The sequence below is a fragment of the Prionailurus bengalensis genome, chromosome A2 (genome assembly GCF_016509475.1).
Source record: "Prionailurus bengalensis isolate Pbe53 chromosome A2, Fcat_Pben_1.1_paternal_pri, whole genome shotgun sequence".
In the NCBI taxonomy this organism is placed as follows: domain Eukaryota; kingdom Metazoa; phylum Chordata; class Mammalia; order Carnivora; family Felidae; genus Prionailurus; species Prionailurus bengalensis.
The window spans coordinates 105086708-105103396 of record NC_057348.1 but is presented as its reverse complement, the minus strand read 5'-3'; the positions used below and the strand labels follow the sequence as shown (position 1 = coordinate 105103396).

At 38.0% G+C, this 16689-nt stretch overlaps 1 protein-coding gene across 1 annotated transcript in view; it reads right to left on the bottom strand.

Moving 5' to 3' along the window:
- The window catches only part of SCIN (scinderin), an 82233-nt gene that overhangs the window by 18723 nt on the left and 46821 nt on the right, over positions 1-16689 (bottom strand). Inside the window, exons 5-9 of the mRNA XM_043588987.1 lie at positions 12097-12189; positions 9188-9320; positions 8135-8223; positions 7072-7287; positions 3900-4021 (exon numbers count right to left, since the gene is read on the bottom strand). Of these exons, the coding sequence (XP_043444922.1) occupies positions 3900-4021; positions 7072-7287; positions 8135-8223; positions 9188-9320; positions 12097-12189 (653 nt within the window). The remainder of the gene's footprint in view (positions 1-3899; positions 4022-7071; positions 7288-8134; positions 8224-9187; positions 9321-12096; positions 12190-16689) is intronic.

The following is a 16689-nucleotide window of genomic DNA, read 5'->3' as shown; positions in this document are numbered from 1 at the left end:
CTGGAAAGCCTCGCCAAACTTTCACCTTCTGACACTCCCAATAAGTTTTTCACTACTTATCTCCAGCCCTTCTTCCACTTGCTGTCAAAGTGACCCATGCTCCCATCCACAGAGATTAACACTAATTTGTTTTATGGGTCTATGACCTAAGGGGTCAAATACTCCACTTGTACAACCAAGACATAATAAAGTTGCTCTTTTCCCTAGTTTTGAAATCCTTTGCTTGGGGGGTGGAAGGGGAGAGCAATCTCCCTGACATGATTTCTTGTTTATAAACCTTTGGCACTTGTTAGTTGTTGAAAATGAATGCTGCATGGAAATAGAATTTATTGCATCGAGAGATTCATCACTGCCATTGTTCAGTGTTTGTTCAATTTCAATTACCTGACATTCCAGAGAAAAAACCATTGGCAAAGTTATTTTTCTCCTATCATGTTAGAATATAAGTGGTTTTAGAAATTAAAAAGAAACAACAACTTTGTGTATTCAGTAGGTGACAATTCTAGTCCTTCACCTTTTACTGTGCCTCCTGAACTTAAACTACTTATACTCCTGTTTCAAAATGATCACATAAACTGGGAAGTTGTTAGTTTGAAAGCTAATCTTCAGGAGATCTGCTTGTTTTCTAAATGTCTCTTCACTACCACTATAGAAGCGCTTGAAGTCATGCAAACCATACATTAACACACTTATATTTAACATCTGTGGTATTAAATGGCAAAGACTCTCAAAATAAGGACTCTCAATACCTAATTTATAGTCTTGATATCTCAAAAATCGTAATTATCATCACAGAAACCTTGAACACATCAAATTGGAAAGAAGAAAATTAAATGACCACCCCTTCCATCCCAGTCCCATCCCAAAGAGAGGAACTATGAAGCGTGTGGCATCTTCTCACATTTTTCCCTTAGAATTTTTGAGAGAGAGCCAAACCTGTCTTCTTCTTAAGTTTCTTATCTCAGTGAATGAAACACTATGCCTTTGTGCATGGACCAGAAATCTGGGCGGGGGGCACCCTTTATTTGCTCATCTTCCCTACTTCCCATAACTAGTCTTTCAGATGTCAACTCCTTAACACTGTACAAACTTACCTTATGCATTCCCTGTTGCCCTTACGCTGAGTTCTGGCCACATTATCATTCAACTGGGATTATTGCAACACATTCCCAGTGGCCTCCCTGCCACCAATCTCCTCCTATCAGTCCATTCTTTTAGATGTCAACCCAGAATATTTTCTTTAATATGAAAGCCAATCATGCTACTCCCCTAAGAAAACTCCTTGACTGACCTCTCCAAGGCCCTGACACTAAAGTCTATCCTCCCCAGGATGGTTACAAGGCTATTCACAATTTGACTCCTTATAATTTCTCTGATTTTATCTTTTGCTTCCTAACTTTGCTGCAGCCATATGTCATTACTAGTAGGTTAGAGCACCCTTACCTGCATTGCTTAGAACAACTTCTCTATTTGCTTGTCTGCCTAGCTGCTACTTCTGCTCCCACTAAGATGTCACTTCTTCTAGGAGCTCTTCCCCAATAGCCTAGAAGGGGGTTTGGGTGTCGGTCTAGAACTCTCCAAAGATCACTCAGCTTGCTTTTCTCTTAAAATCCTCCATACTTCATTGAAATGCTTGTTAATAATCTGCTTCTTTTTTTTTAAAGTTTATTTATTTTGAAAAAGAGAGAGAGAGAGGGTGCGTGCATGTGCGCATTTTCTGGAGAAGGGCAGAATGCCAGGGGTAGAGAATTCTCGCAGCACAGAGCCCAGTGTGGGGCTCGATCCCACGAATCATGAGCTCAAACCTGAGCCGAAACCAAGAGCCAGATGTTTCACCAACTGAGACACCCAGGTGCCCCTCATCTGCTTCTTTTTAAAATAAAAATTCTTGGGACACGTTATATAATTTTCTCACCACTGTGTCTTTAGTATCTACCTAGCACAGTGCTTGGAATATAGAAAGTGCTCCGTGAATACTTTGAAATGATTTGAGAAATAATAACCGCAATGAATGTTTATAATCTGATTTAGTCTGTTTTAGTTATATTCACATTGTTATTTATGTAGATTGCAAATTGTTAACTTTTCAAAATATTCTCTTGAATTGCTTGTTTATTAGTCTTTCTTGATCTAAGCACCACAATCACATTTTTACATACAAAAGAGAATTAAGAGGCAGACCAAAAAACAATATAGAAGAAAAGCTGACTGGGAATGACTGGTTTATCCCTATAAATGCCATGCTTTGCACAAACACCGTTCTGAATTACAATTGTAGAAGAGGAAACTGCAAAAGAAGAACACAGCTTATACCAGGGGGTAGCCACACTCAGCTGGAGAATTAAAGAGAGCGGTAGATCAAGGTGTGAAATGTTGCTTCACTAGTTACAACAGTTGTGAATTGGGGTTAAGTTACTTTATCTGTTTGATTCACTCCTCCCTTTTTGTCTTTTGAAAATAACCTGGTTGTGAGGAAGAAACATAATATATGGAAACATCCAGCACTTTGCTGACACAAACATGCTGCTCAAAAAAAAAGAAAAAAAAGTTGCTATGAAGATGACATCATAAACACTCAGTTAAATAGCTAATGTTAATCTTTAATGGGATATGATGTGACCCATTGCCTAAGGCAGTGACTGTTAATCACGAAAGGGCATATGAATCATCTGGGGTTCTCATTAAAATGCAGGTTCTGCTTTAGTGGGCCAAAAGCAGGTGGTGGAATTCTCCATTTCCAACTAGCTCCCAGGTGATGCTGATGCTTCTGGTTCCTGGACCACCCTTTGGTACCAAAAGCCTATAGGATAAAGATAATCATCCGGTCTCCTGAACTTAGTTGGGCTCAATGCACTGGTCAGTGTACGTGGTAAGTGGTCACACTGTAGGGATGGATGTGACTCTCTCATCTGGTGGGACCCTCACCATAGAGAAATGTCACCATATCAGCAGAAACTTGTGTCCATGTATATTCAATACACCTGCTGAAGTTTGCCATCACCATGTAGGAACATGCTTCACCCTTGCACCGTCCAGTTTTAAGATCTTTTTTTGAGAATTTTTTTCCCAGTCTTCTCAGAAATATTTTATCAGATTTCACTATATTAATAAAAAGTTTGAGAATCCCACATGATTATGATTTGTTATAGAATCCCCATCCCTTTGAAACAACTCAGCCATGGTATGTGCGTCTAACTTATCTGATTGGACACTCCCCATTGAACAGGGCCTTGGCATGGACTCTAAGTAAACTTAACCTTCAAATAACTCAAATCATTCTTCAAAACTGTATAAAGTATGGACACAATGGCATTTTTTTCTCTTTTACTGCCATGAATTTCATGGGGACCAAGAGTAAAACTGTATCAGTTTTTACTGGAGTATGAATCAGAATCATAAATTTTATATACATATATACATATATATAATTATTATATTATATATTATAATATAATTATATTATTATTATTATAAAATATTATATATATAATATATATAAACCCTTCCTTAGAGGGTTTGCCTCACTGCAACTCTGCAGTTTCAATCAGGATGGGCCTCTGTGAATTTTAACAATAAGAACACCTGGTAGCCAGTGCTGGCCAGCTAGAGTGTTAGCTTGCACAGAAGATGAGACATTCAACTACATATCTACTAAAAGAACACTACCTCTGGATACCAAAACCTTTTTTCCTAGACTAGAAAGGATGATTTTTATCTAACCCCTACAAAATATAGTTAAAACCATATTGAAAGAAAATATCACATGCATGCTATACAAATCTCACTGGGGTAACTATAGGATAATTCTACCCCTCTCCCAAGAAATTTAATGAAATGCAACTTTGGAGCAAAATCTGTCCCCCTTGGAACTTGAGATCTTATGAAAGAGGGACACCTACCACGTGTAGATAATCTGTCCTCTGGGATAAGTGTAGAGTATAATGTAGCAGTCTCCACCATAGAATTCACCATACGAGTTCCGGTCGATTTCAATCCTACCATTATTTTCTACACGCCAAATCTGAAAGGAATCGAATGTGCATACCAAAATTAACATTTTCTTGATATAATAGTACTTATAAGTTAACAATTTTTTTTGGTTTAGATCTACCATTAAATAAGTTTATATATATATATATAAATGTTTATTCATTTTTGAGAGAGAACGTGAACAGGGAGGGGCAGAGAGAGAGGGGGACAGAAGATCCAAACTGGGCACTGTGCTTACAGCAGTGAGCCAGATGTAGGGCTCAAACTCAGGAACTGTGAGATCATGACCTGAGCCAAAATTGGACTCTCAACTGACTTAGCCACCCAGATGCCCCAACAACTTTTTTAAAATTTATTTCTTATTTGAGAGAGACAGAAAGAGAAAACGTGTGCATTCAAGTGGGGGGAAATGGCAGAGGGAGACAAACAGAGAATCCTAAGCAGGCCTAAGGAGCCCTATGTAGGGTTTGATCTCATGACCACAATGTGAGCCAAAATCAAGAGTCAGACTCTTAACTGAGCCACCCAGGCGCCCCTTTTTATTTTTTTTCTTTAGAGCCCAATAAAAAATTCATAAATTACTTCCCTAATTAGCTTACAAATTAAGCAATGAGACCAAATTTTACCTTTTTGACAATTTGTTTACTGCATTTCTAAGCAATTATATAATTTTTTTACATCCTCCATAGTACTTAGCTCAGTTCTGAGCCTATTGATTAATACATAACTATTGCTTGATTGACTAGTGAAAACAGCACTAGACTCCAGTGGAATAATGAACTAAAATATTCAGCTCAGAAATATATCTCTTAGTTTGCATCACATTTCTCATCCATTGGGAGATACCTTGTTTGTTTATTAAAAAAAAATTTTCCCTGAATTTTAATGCATGAAACTATTATCTTCTCAGGCAAGAGTGGCAGATGGAGACCACATAATCAAGACACCGATTGCATGATTGTTTTTAAAAGGTGCCATGTAGGCAGAAGACCGAATGCACAAAAGTAGGAAAACCATTTTTTTTTTTCTAGTTTCTCATCCTCATCACAGATTAAAGACACTCCAAGTTGGAGAAAGCAGAGCTGTAGATGAACCAGGAAAGTAACAGGAGAGAGCCCGCCAGGCACTGTGTGCATGCCCGCCCTCCTGGGCAGGGGCAGGGTATACCCCTCGCTTCGAAATTTAGAGAGATGAGCAGGTGGCAGAGCTCGCAGACAGAAGCCTTCCAGTGCCATCCTGGTGAGTAGAGGAGAAACCCCAGAGCTGCCAGGCTAAGCCCAAAAGCCTAGAGAGAGCCCCAGATTTCAGCAGTCCTGGGGTGACTCAGGAGGACATCTCTGAGACGCAGTGACCTGTGACAAACAGAGAATGCAGTGGGAACATAGTTGGTGCTGGGGAGCAAAGTCTGCCACGAGACCTGCTGGGCAGGAGACAGACCCAGACCAGAAGCTAAGACCCCTCTGCCATTTCTCCCTTCACCGTTCCCACAACCCTGGACACCTTAGATTCTCACTTCATGCCTTTCAAAAAGAGGAAAAACTGCGTCTTAAATCTCTTTACCCTATACTTTGCTCCAAATATTGGTGGTAAGCCTTGAGAATACGAAGATAAAATACTCAATTCCTGCCCTCAAGGAACTAACAAGAGGTCTAGGAGGAGAACTTTCTAAGTAACTGAACAATTCTGCTTTGTAAGTTTGTAAGTTAATGAACAGTACGATGGGTTCTGTGAAAAATACTGGTTGGTTTGAGCACAGAGAAAGGCTGTTCCAGTATGGGAGGAAAGGCTTCTCCAAGAGATGCAGCTTGTGACTTAACTGAATTACAAAGGAAGATTGGGGATGTTAGCCCGAGGGAGGAGGGGAAGTGCCCTCAGGCAGTGCAAGGGTGAGGCAGAGAGGACAGCCAGGATCTAGGCACTGAAGGCCTTGTAGGCCCAGTTTAAGATGAATATTCTCAGGAAGACTATGCAGAGCCATTAAAGTATTTTTTTTTTATTATTTAAAAAAAATTTTAATGTTTATTTTTGAGACAGAGCATGAGTGGGGGAGGGGTAGAGAGAAACAGAGAGAGAGAGAGAGACAAAGAATCTGAATGAGCCTCCAGGCTCTGAGCTGTCAGCACAGAGCCTGATGCAGGGCTTGAACTCACAGACCATGAGATGATGACCTGAGCTGAAGTCGGATGCTTAACCGACTGAGCCACCAAGGTGCCCCCTTTTTTTAATTATTTTTAAATTTTTTTTAACGTTTATTTATTTTTGAGAGATAGAGACAGAACACAAGTTGGGGGATGGGGGTGGGGCAAGAGAGAGAGAGAGAGAGAGAGAGAGAGAGAGAGAGAGAGGGAGAGAATCTGAAGCAGGTCCCAGGCTCCAAGCTGTCAGCACAGAGCCTGCTGCGGGGCTCCATCTCACAAACCATGAGATCATGATCTGAGTCAAAGTCGGAGCCATAACAGACTGAGCCACCCAGGCACCCCATCATTAAAATATTTTGTAATAAGATGTGACACTACCCAGTTCTCATTAAGTGAAGTGACTCAAGAGTAGAGTGTGGTGAGAGCTGAGTTAGGGAGAATTATTAGAGGGTTATTAGCATTTTTGTCAAAAAAAAAAAAAAAAAGCACTAACATCAAACAATTTGAATGCTCTAAATATATCTGTGATTTTAGCACATGTCCAATTTGCTTTGGGAATGCCTGTAAGCTACAAGAAAGGACTAACTAATGATATTTGGTATAATATCACCGGACAATCCCAGTTCCAAGAGCTGGAGCGATTCTGGACCAGGAAAAGAGACGGCTGGGTTCCACGTCTCTAAGATGATAATTAGGTGATCTTGCACAGATCACCTAACTTCTTGGAATCTCAACATACACATTGTAAAACAGGATTGAAGGTCAGAGATCATCTCTTCCAGCTTTAAATTCCCTGACTTAATATATAGTCATGGGTCACCTTTATTCATAAATAAAATTCACATTTTACAAAGTTTGTAGTTTCCTGAAGTTACATCTCCAAGTGCACTGGCATAAATGGGCTTGGTGAAAACGAAAAACACAAGCAGAAATAGCCAAATACCTCCACTTTGCCAGAACCATCATCCACCATATTGTGCTGGGCTGCCATCTGCGGAGAACTATGTAGTTTTGAGGCATCGAAAGGAATTTGTTTTATTCGAGCCACTTTCTCGGTGACGTACACTTTCCCGAAGCCATCACTCTGATCTTTATCTCTCCAGTCCTTAAAGAACTGTTTGAAGATTGGTGTTTCCCCTCCTTCTGGAAGAACTTGAATCTAAAGTTAAAAAAAAAAAAAAAAGTAATAATTATGCAGAGGAAAATAAGAGACTGAGGAAAAACATTCAACCAGGAATGGAGAAAAAAAAACTAAGGAAACGAAAAAGATTGTCTTGGCACCTGTGATGACAGATGTAAACTTAGAAGTTGGGATTCTTACCAGAATGTAAGATGGAAGGTGACCAAATATGAAGGTAAAACAATCCAATGCTTTTTGTCACAACTACAGTGGCTGCCACTGAATTTGGATGTTTGAAATAAGAACACAGTTCTTTCCTCTGTTACCATTATAGTAAAACACACTGGACTGTTTTTCTGCATTAGGTTTATAAGAGGTCTGTGACCTGGAAGAAACAATCTCATTGTGTTACTTGTGCTAGGATGCAAAAATGAAGATAAAGGATGAGTCTGAAAGACTCAGAAAAGGAGGAGTAACTAACTAGCAGGTATCTAAGCTCATTTCAGTGAGGCCAAATATTGTCTGGCTATCAGCCCACGTCTGTACAACTTGCTCTAAGGACTAACTGAAAAGTGCTCTCAGTTAACTCAACTGTGGCTGATTATCTTGACTGAAATGCTGTGGAGGAAGCAGATAGGGTCTTATTTTCATCATACAGCCCCACAGAAGGGATGATCTTCAGCTTCTGCAAAATTCCATCTTCTACAAAGTTATGGGCCTAGCTTTGTAGGCCCAACAGGATACCATGTTGCACACACGTAAGTGAAGAGTGACTCCCATGCATATATTACTTTGAACCAAATTCTCTCATGAGTTTGTGGCAATATGAGGAACTCCCATGTTCTTTTTTTTTTTTTTTCTCTAGCCAGTTCATGTCCACACATACTTGGGTATTGGTGGAATAATTCATTTGCTTTAGAAATTCTTCAGCTGTCTTCATTGCGGCCTTTCTCTCCTGGGGATTAGCATCTTTACCTAAAATGGAAGATAAATTAAAAAAACAGAATCTCGGGGCACCAGGGTGGCTCAGTTGATTAAGCATCCAACTTTTGATTTTGGCTCAGGTCATGATCTTGCAGTTCATGGGTTTGAGCCCTGCATCGGCTCTGCTCTGACAGTGCAGAGCCTGCTTGGGATTCTCTCTCTCTCCCTCTCTCTCTGCCCCTTCCCTACTCTCATTCCCTCACTCTCTCACTCTCTCAAAATAAAAAAAAAATAATTAAAAAAATAAAATATAGCATTAAAAAAAGAATCTCAGAGAGGGAAGATATTATATGATTAATAAATACTTGCACACCAAGCAGTGAACATAATTATAATTTAAATAGAATACTGAGAATGGTAAAAATTTCCTAGTATGTTAAACATATTTAGAAATATCATAATGATCACTATTTTATATATACATACATATATATATAAAGATATATATATGTGTGTGTGTGTATATATATATATATATATATATATATATATATATATCTTTTCATGTTTCTCTAATGCTTTCTTTAACCCCATCATTTCTGGCAAATGATACCAGTAGGAAGAAAACATGGTGTCAATGTCTGCATTTTATATGAGCTGTTTACAGGTCAAGTCTCAAAAAGATAGACTTTTTTTAAAATCAGAAAAAGGGGCACCTGGGTGGCTCAGTCAGTTGAGTGTCTGACTTCAGCTCAGGTCGTGATCTCGCAATTAGAGGGTTTGAGTTCCATGTCAGGCTCCGTGCTGACAGCTCAGAGCCTGGAACCTGCTTCAGATTCTGTGTCTCCCCCTTTCTCTGCTCCTTCCCTGCTTGTGCTCTGTCTCTCTCTCTCTCTCTCAAAAATAAATAAATGTTAAAAAAATAAAATAAAATCAGAAAAGATGTTTTCTTTACGCTTCTACAGAAATAGCTGTATATCTGAAGCACAGCCACAATGTCAATGGCATTTTTTACCTTTCCATACGAAAATTTGTTTTGCAGCACCATGGTCCAAAATAAAACATTCTTCAGAAAGTAGCATTGCCATGGAGAAGGGGTTTTCTTCTGCCACCACAGTCACTCTCATGGATCCACTGGCATCTGAAACCTAATATAAAAACCATGAGCTTGTTTGTAGATAATAAAAAATGTTCTAAAATTACATTATGGTGATGGTTGTACAACTCTATAAATGTAATTAAAAACCATTGAACTGAATACCTTAAATGGGCAGGGAATGTAAATTATATCTCAACAAAGCCGTTTAAAAAACAAAAAAAATCCACGAGCTCAATTATACCCTAAAAGTCTTTTTAAAAGACTTTAACAAGACTAAAAGATAACCTACTGAATGGGAGAAGATTTTTTTGAATGACATATCTGATAAAGGGTTAGTATTCAAAATATATAAAGAACTTCTATAACTCAACACCAAAAAACTCCAAATAATTCAATTAAAAATGGGCAGAAGACATGAACAGACATTTCTCCAATGAAGACATCCAGATGGCCAACAGACACATGAAAAGATGCTCAACATCCCTCATCATCAGGGAAATCAGTAACGGGTCACCTGGGTGGCTCAGTCGATTGGCCATCTGACTCTTGATTTCAGCTCAGTTCTTGATCTCACAATCATGTGAGATCACGAGATCAAGCCCTGCATTGGGCTCTGCACTGACAGTGTAGAGCCTGCCTGGGATTCTCTCTCTCCCTCATTCTCTGCCCCTCTCCCAATTGCTCTGTCTCTGTCTCTGTCGCTCTCTCAAAAATAAACTTAAAAAAATAAATGAATAATACTTTAAAAATGTTTTAAAAGTCTTTTGGGGTAAAAAAACACTAATAAAAAGCTAAGTTTTGACAGTGGACCTAAAGCATCAGAAAATGATAGTGATAATAATAATAGCTAAGGTTTGTTGAGATTTCTATATATTATAAGCACCAGGCCATGAAGTTTACATGATTAGTTCCTAAACTGCATAGCGATCATTTCAACTAGGTAATAATCTTACACATTGCACACATGCAAAAGCTAAAGCTTAAACATTCATTCATTTAACATTACTGAGCACCTGCCATATGCCAAGCATCGTGCTATGGAGGCGCTGGTATATCACAGTCTAAGCTCATAGATTTTTTTTCAAATTAGGTCCTGCAGTTTAAGCATACTTTGTGTAAACTGTCAAAGTAAATTTCCTCTATCACAAATACTTATTTACTTAGACTCTTGAAGTTTGGGAATAACCACAAAACATTGTGGGTTTTTTTATTATTTTTTTTTAAGGTGGAGGTGGTCTTGCAAAACTGAAAGTGATATCAATGCCCAGGTTGGAAGTCCCTGTTTTTCAAAGGCCAGCTAGTAGACTGTAAGGTAATCACCTGGGCACTGGATAAATATGCACATTCCAGGGACTTCCCTAGATCAGTGGTGGGGTTTTGCAGCATTGTGGTGGGGCTTGAATTCTGGGTTTTTTTTGTTTTTTTGTTTTTTGGAAGCTATCCAGGTGATTCTGCTTCCCAGCTTTGTTCTGCAATTCCAAATTAAAGTATTTTCAAAGAGACTTTGCGTTTTATATAAATGCAATACATTACAAATCCACTAGAGGGAGAAATGACACATTTTCACATTTTAAAATATTTCTTTAGTTTATTATAATGCTGTCCAAGAGGGAGAACAGTTTTATTTGATGATGTAGCATAAAAAGTATTTGTTAAGTTGTTGAAAATGGGTTTTAGAAACAGTAATGAAAAAAACGCTGCCACGAAGTCCAGAATAACAATCTTTGTGTGGCTTATATTAAAATCATCAGTATTTAGCAGAAGTGGTAACCACATTTTCCTTTGCCTTCTAGGAAGAAAAGACTCCACTTCCCCTTTACAAAATGCAAGTTATAATACACAAGTTAGTAACTTGATCTTCATTCAAAATGAGATTCTGAGCTAGAAGTTCCCTTAAAGAAGAGCAAATGTAACTCTTTCCTGTGATGCCGGATGACTACTTAGCTCTGCAGAAAGATTAACCATCTGCTCCCAATCATGTGCTTGGAAAGTTATAAGGGGAGGGAACTCTTAAAGGATCCCACCTGAGCAATCTCCTCATCTGGTGCATTTGTGGCTTCTGTTGCCTTCACCAGCAATAAAATCATAAAATGATGGAATTGGAAAGAACCTGAATAATCTTCTAATGTAATCTGTCTTTTTTTTTTTTCAAGCTAAGAAAACTGAGGCCCACAATGGTCATATTTTGCCCAGGGCCACCCAGTGGGTTATCACCACAGAGGTGTCATGGAACTAGGTCTCAAATGCCCAGGACAGGGCTATGTTTACTCTGCTTCCTCCCAGCTGTTTGATTTGATACCTTTTCCCTCCTGCAACAAAGAAAGTTTTTATGATGGCTAAACAGGATATTTAAAGTGACATGAAGATTTTATAATTTATCAAGACTTTATAAGAAAAAGCTTATGACACTTGGTTCTACTCCTGAAACCAACACTACACTGTATGTTAACTAACTTGAATTTAAATAAATACATTTAAAAAAAAGAAAAAGCTTGCCAAGTATTTTTATCCCATGAAGGAAACATTTTATTAAATGTCATATATCAAAACATATTGTTGCAAACTAGCACAGCAACAATATATAATTTTATTTAAGTTATAGCAATTATTTCACTTATTATTTGGCATTTTTAATAAAAAAAACAAAAAGCAATAAAAAGAAGAATTTTAATAAGCATACTAGAGCAAAGAATGGATTCTACCTACACATTTCTCTTTCAGGGCAATGATAATTACCAGCTATCCCAGAGAGTCCCTCCCAGAACAGGCCTCCTGGCTGCATCCAGTCCAGTAAAAATAATAGAACTCGCTAACAGTAAACTCACCATGTAGAGTTTAGCCATTTTCCTGTTGGTTATGTCTGCTATGGTGTCGTCATCATCGTCTCCATCCCTAAGCTCTGGCTTTGTCCCTAAAACCTGGAAAACAGTGAACAGATAAAAGATAAACACCTCTCATTAAAAGATGCAGAGGTAAAAAAAGAAAAAAAAAAAGTAAAACTTCTTAGATTTCTAAAAACAGAGATTATAAAATATTTGCCATTAAAACAACCAGGCTCAAACATTTCTCACCAATCATATCGCATTGGCCTTTTCCCATGGATCAAATAAATCAATCGCATTAAGTAAACCAACACTGAGTTTGCTCATCCTGGGAACTTCCAAGGAAATAAAATCCTACACTCGAAAGCAAAGATGTTCATATTATTGAAGACGAGCAGGAATCAATTAAAATATGAAGTCTAAATTCACTTCCATAGCAATTTCTTCTTGTGACCTCTGCTTCTAGAATCAATCTATAGGATTAATTACAAAGACTTGGATCAAATTACTGTTTGAGGGTGGAGTACCATTATCATTACTGACATATTATAGGGTAGATAAAGGACCAGTTCTTGACCACATGATACTATATTTCCTACTGTGTATTTGGCACTTAGAACAGTGTCTGGGGCATAAGAGATGTTCGATAAGTAGTTGTCAAATGAATAAATGAACGTATTTATTCTTTGCATATATAAAATAATCTAAAAATTCAAGGACATAAAACATTCAGCAGAAGGTACATTTGAATCTGCTTTGAGTTTCTACACACTTAAAATCACAAAAAATAGGTGTATAAAGCAACTTAATTAAACCAATCAACACAAATGTCATAGAATGTTAAGGACAGGATAAAAATATAAACTTTCTCTAAGCAACGTGACTTTTATAACAACATAAACATAAATTCAAGTTTAGAACATGCAAAGGAGGTATTCACTTAGATTCAGTAATATTTCATATGCAATGAAATTCCTTGCATACTGTTTTATATTCATTAAAAATACATTGCGTGAAAATACCTAATGCCAAATACCAGGCAACAATAAAATGTACATAAATTCTAATCCTTGTTGGAGTATGGGCACTGCCTGGAGTTTAGAAATTCACTAGAGAACTTATTTTCTCTGGGAACGTGCTCATCTTTTTGTTGACACAATGATCAATAAAACACTTCAATTATTGTACATACTAAATGATTACAATACAGTTTTTAGTTTTTGTTAATAGTAGGGTCAAAACAAAAATTACAACACTTGCAATCAAAGGCACGTTTTAAAAACGGCTTTACTGTGCTAGATGTTTGTACAGTTTATAAGAAAAAGAAAGGGCTCTTCAAATACCCTTTTGTGATTCTACTCCAACCAAGAGAGTGGTTTTGAACCAACAGTTTAAGTTGAGGACTTACTAATACTTGGAAGTTTCCCAGTGGGTGATGTGAGTCTGAGATTTAGAGTACACTCTAACTTTTAATTTTTAGACAACAATCCCCATATGAGCCAAGGATCTTAATTAGCTTCTCAAAGGACTGTAGCACATTTGGGAATTGAACTCACAGCATTTACCAGAAACAGGCTTAACTCCAGGGGTAGGCAGAGGCTGTACATTGTCAGGTATCCTCAGGAATCATTTTAAAATTCAGTTCAATAACTAAGCATTTACCAAATACCTCACTGGGATATACAAATGAGTTTCTAACCACCTTCCTAAATCTTAAGGGCTTTACATCTTGTCTAGAAAGAGGAAAATAATTAAACATGTTCACCTTCTCAACTATGCCTTAGGTTTTCATCTTTAAAGTAAACTATAAATACAGCTTTACTTTTTCTCTATAGATAGGATAATACATAAATTTGAAACACTCACAGGGATTAGCATTTAACTCACGAAATCCTTTGTGTGTGAAATAACATATATTTTGACAATTTAAAGAGGAAGGGAAACAGAGAAGACTTATCTGAAGATGTTCCTTAAAAATTTCATCTATTGTTCTAGCCAAGACCTGTCACTCAAGCTTGGAGTCTCCCCATCCCTCCCCTTCCTTCAATCATTTTCCATAAATTTCCACTTAAGAGTATCTTCATCCTTTTACATGCTCCAAACTGAACTTAGCTTTCCACGAAACTGACCATTCTCAATTCTCAATTTGTGTCAATGAATCTCTATTCTATTTACCTGGACTTAAAATCAAGTGGTCCATTTTGAATACTTGTGGTCCTCCATTTTGAATCTCCTACCAACTTAGTCATTAAAGTCTACTTCTTTATAATAATGTTTGGAGTCACTGATTCCTGTCTCTTCCTTAATTTCCACCTTAGTGCAATCCCTCATCACCTCAGGGATAGGTTCCACCTACACCTGCCAGTTCCCTCCCGCCTTCAGGCTCACCTCATCTTTTCATTCAGACATTATCCTGTACGTACACTGGCTGGAAGGTCCCTTACTTCACTTTACTCCTAAGTTTCAAGAATGACTCCAGATAAAGGTTTATATCTTATATTTGCATCAGTGATTCTTAAAGTTCCAATATGCTAAAACAACACTGGTAACTGGGTAACCTGATAAAATACACATTCTCAACTGCCAGCCATTAAGTCATTATGTCTGGGGTGAGGCCCAGGAATCTGCACTCCAGATGCTGCTTAAATGGCTGCTTACTGACGGCCAAAACTTCTGACTGGATTCCAAAGCCTCTTCAGACACTGGATGCTACCTACACTGCGTTATTTCTCAGTATTCTCTACCAACCCCCCTCCCCATGCTGATGTTTTCAGTGTCCCCTGTGGGAGCCACACAATTTCCTTCCCCAGGGCTTTACCAAATACTGCACATTACTTCTACCTAGGCTGACTGCATGTGGTAGAATCAAAAGTGAGCAATTATTCTTTGGTTGGTTCAGCTCATCATAATTAGCACAGTAATAGCTACTGCTTATTGAATATCTACTATGAGTCACACACTGTATTAGGATCTTTGGACACATATTGTTTCGCTTTATAAGAGATTCCAGGAATGAGACACACTTATCCTCCTCTTACAGAAAAGGTCACTGATGCTCAAAGTCGTGAAGTGATTGTTTCACAGAACTGTTCAGTGCTTGAGGCTTCAATTCTGTCAAAGTCCCTTTAATGCCCTAATCTCAATAATTTTTAGAATAATTAGTTGCCTACTTCCCTAAATCAAGAGAAAATAGGAAAGTCTTTGAAATGGACCAAAAGATTTTTTCCAAGGATGGTGTCGAGGGGTTCCTGCTGGTGATCTGATACCATGATGTTATTTTCTTTCCTTTTCTTTGAGTGACCTTCCAATGCCAGTAAAGACTGATAGCAGCAAATGATTTTGTCCACAGAGATGCACAGGAATTTTGTCTGGTGGAGACGAAAGTGATGTCTGCCCTGTGGAAGAGGCCAGCTTTGCATTTGTCAGCAAATTCATCTCAACGGGGATCACCCATTCATTCACTTGTCTGTTCTTTGGATCCTTCTTTGAACTAATTATAATATCTTATTGTTCTCTTAAATGAATTAAAAAGCTCTTTGATATGGGTTATTTTATATTTGTATGAGGTTCATGATTTTAGTTGTTTGAAAACTATCCCTTAACACCCAGTACCCCTCTTGTCTAAACCACATGTACTGAAACCTGTTTGTCTATGTATTGCCTTTTATTGCATATTACATGTATTCAGCTAACACTTCTCAAGTGCTGCTATGGGCCATGCCAGGTTCTTTATAAATTTTGTTTACAAGACACTTACTTATCACTACTTACCAGACACCAGTCTAAGACTTTTAGGTCTATCAAGTCATTTCTCCTTTATGTCAACCTGTCACTGCTATTTTCCCATTTTATGCCTCAAGAAACAGATTAAGTAACTTGTCCACCGTCATGCAGCTTATGGTAAATGCCAAAGTCAGGGTTTGAACTCTGGCCCCAGACTATGTGCTCATAACTAGTGTGCTGTGCTGCCTCTACAGGCATTTCAAAAAGGTTGACACTTAACTGTTTAGATCTTGTCTCTGCAGATAAGTAAGAAGCTATTTCATGGCAGAAACTGCACGGGGACCACTCTCCATTCTCTTGTTCCAGTTAGAGCCATAATAGCACATGTACCATGCAAAATACACACTAGTTATGAGGGGGATGGTTTCTGTCCTCCTCTCCCCACAGCTGTTTTCATTTCTCTCCAAAACCTCTGTCCACTACCCTTTCTTTCGATTCTGCCTATGAAGTGGGCATTAAAGGGAAGTTCTTCCTTCACATCAGAGTGTGATGTGAGCAAACAGCCCTTAAAACAAGATAGGACAGTGTTCAACAAACAAGAAAGAGCTACCAAAGAATGTAAAATAAAACAATAGTACTCTGTTACCCATAAAATTGTCAAAGGTTAGGAAGCAGCTGACAACATCAGATGCTGGGAAAGATTCTGTATTCTACCAAGCACTCTCTGGTGAGCAGGAAAATTCTTAGGAATTTTCTAGGAAGTGCCTAGAAGTAGGTAACAAAAACCCAAGAAACAGACCAATCATTTAACCGAATAATTCTATTCTAGTGGTTTATTATAAAGAAATAATTGAAATACATACAAACAATTCA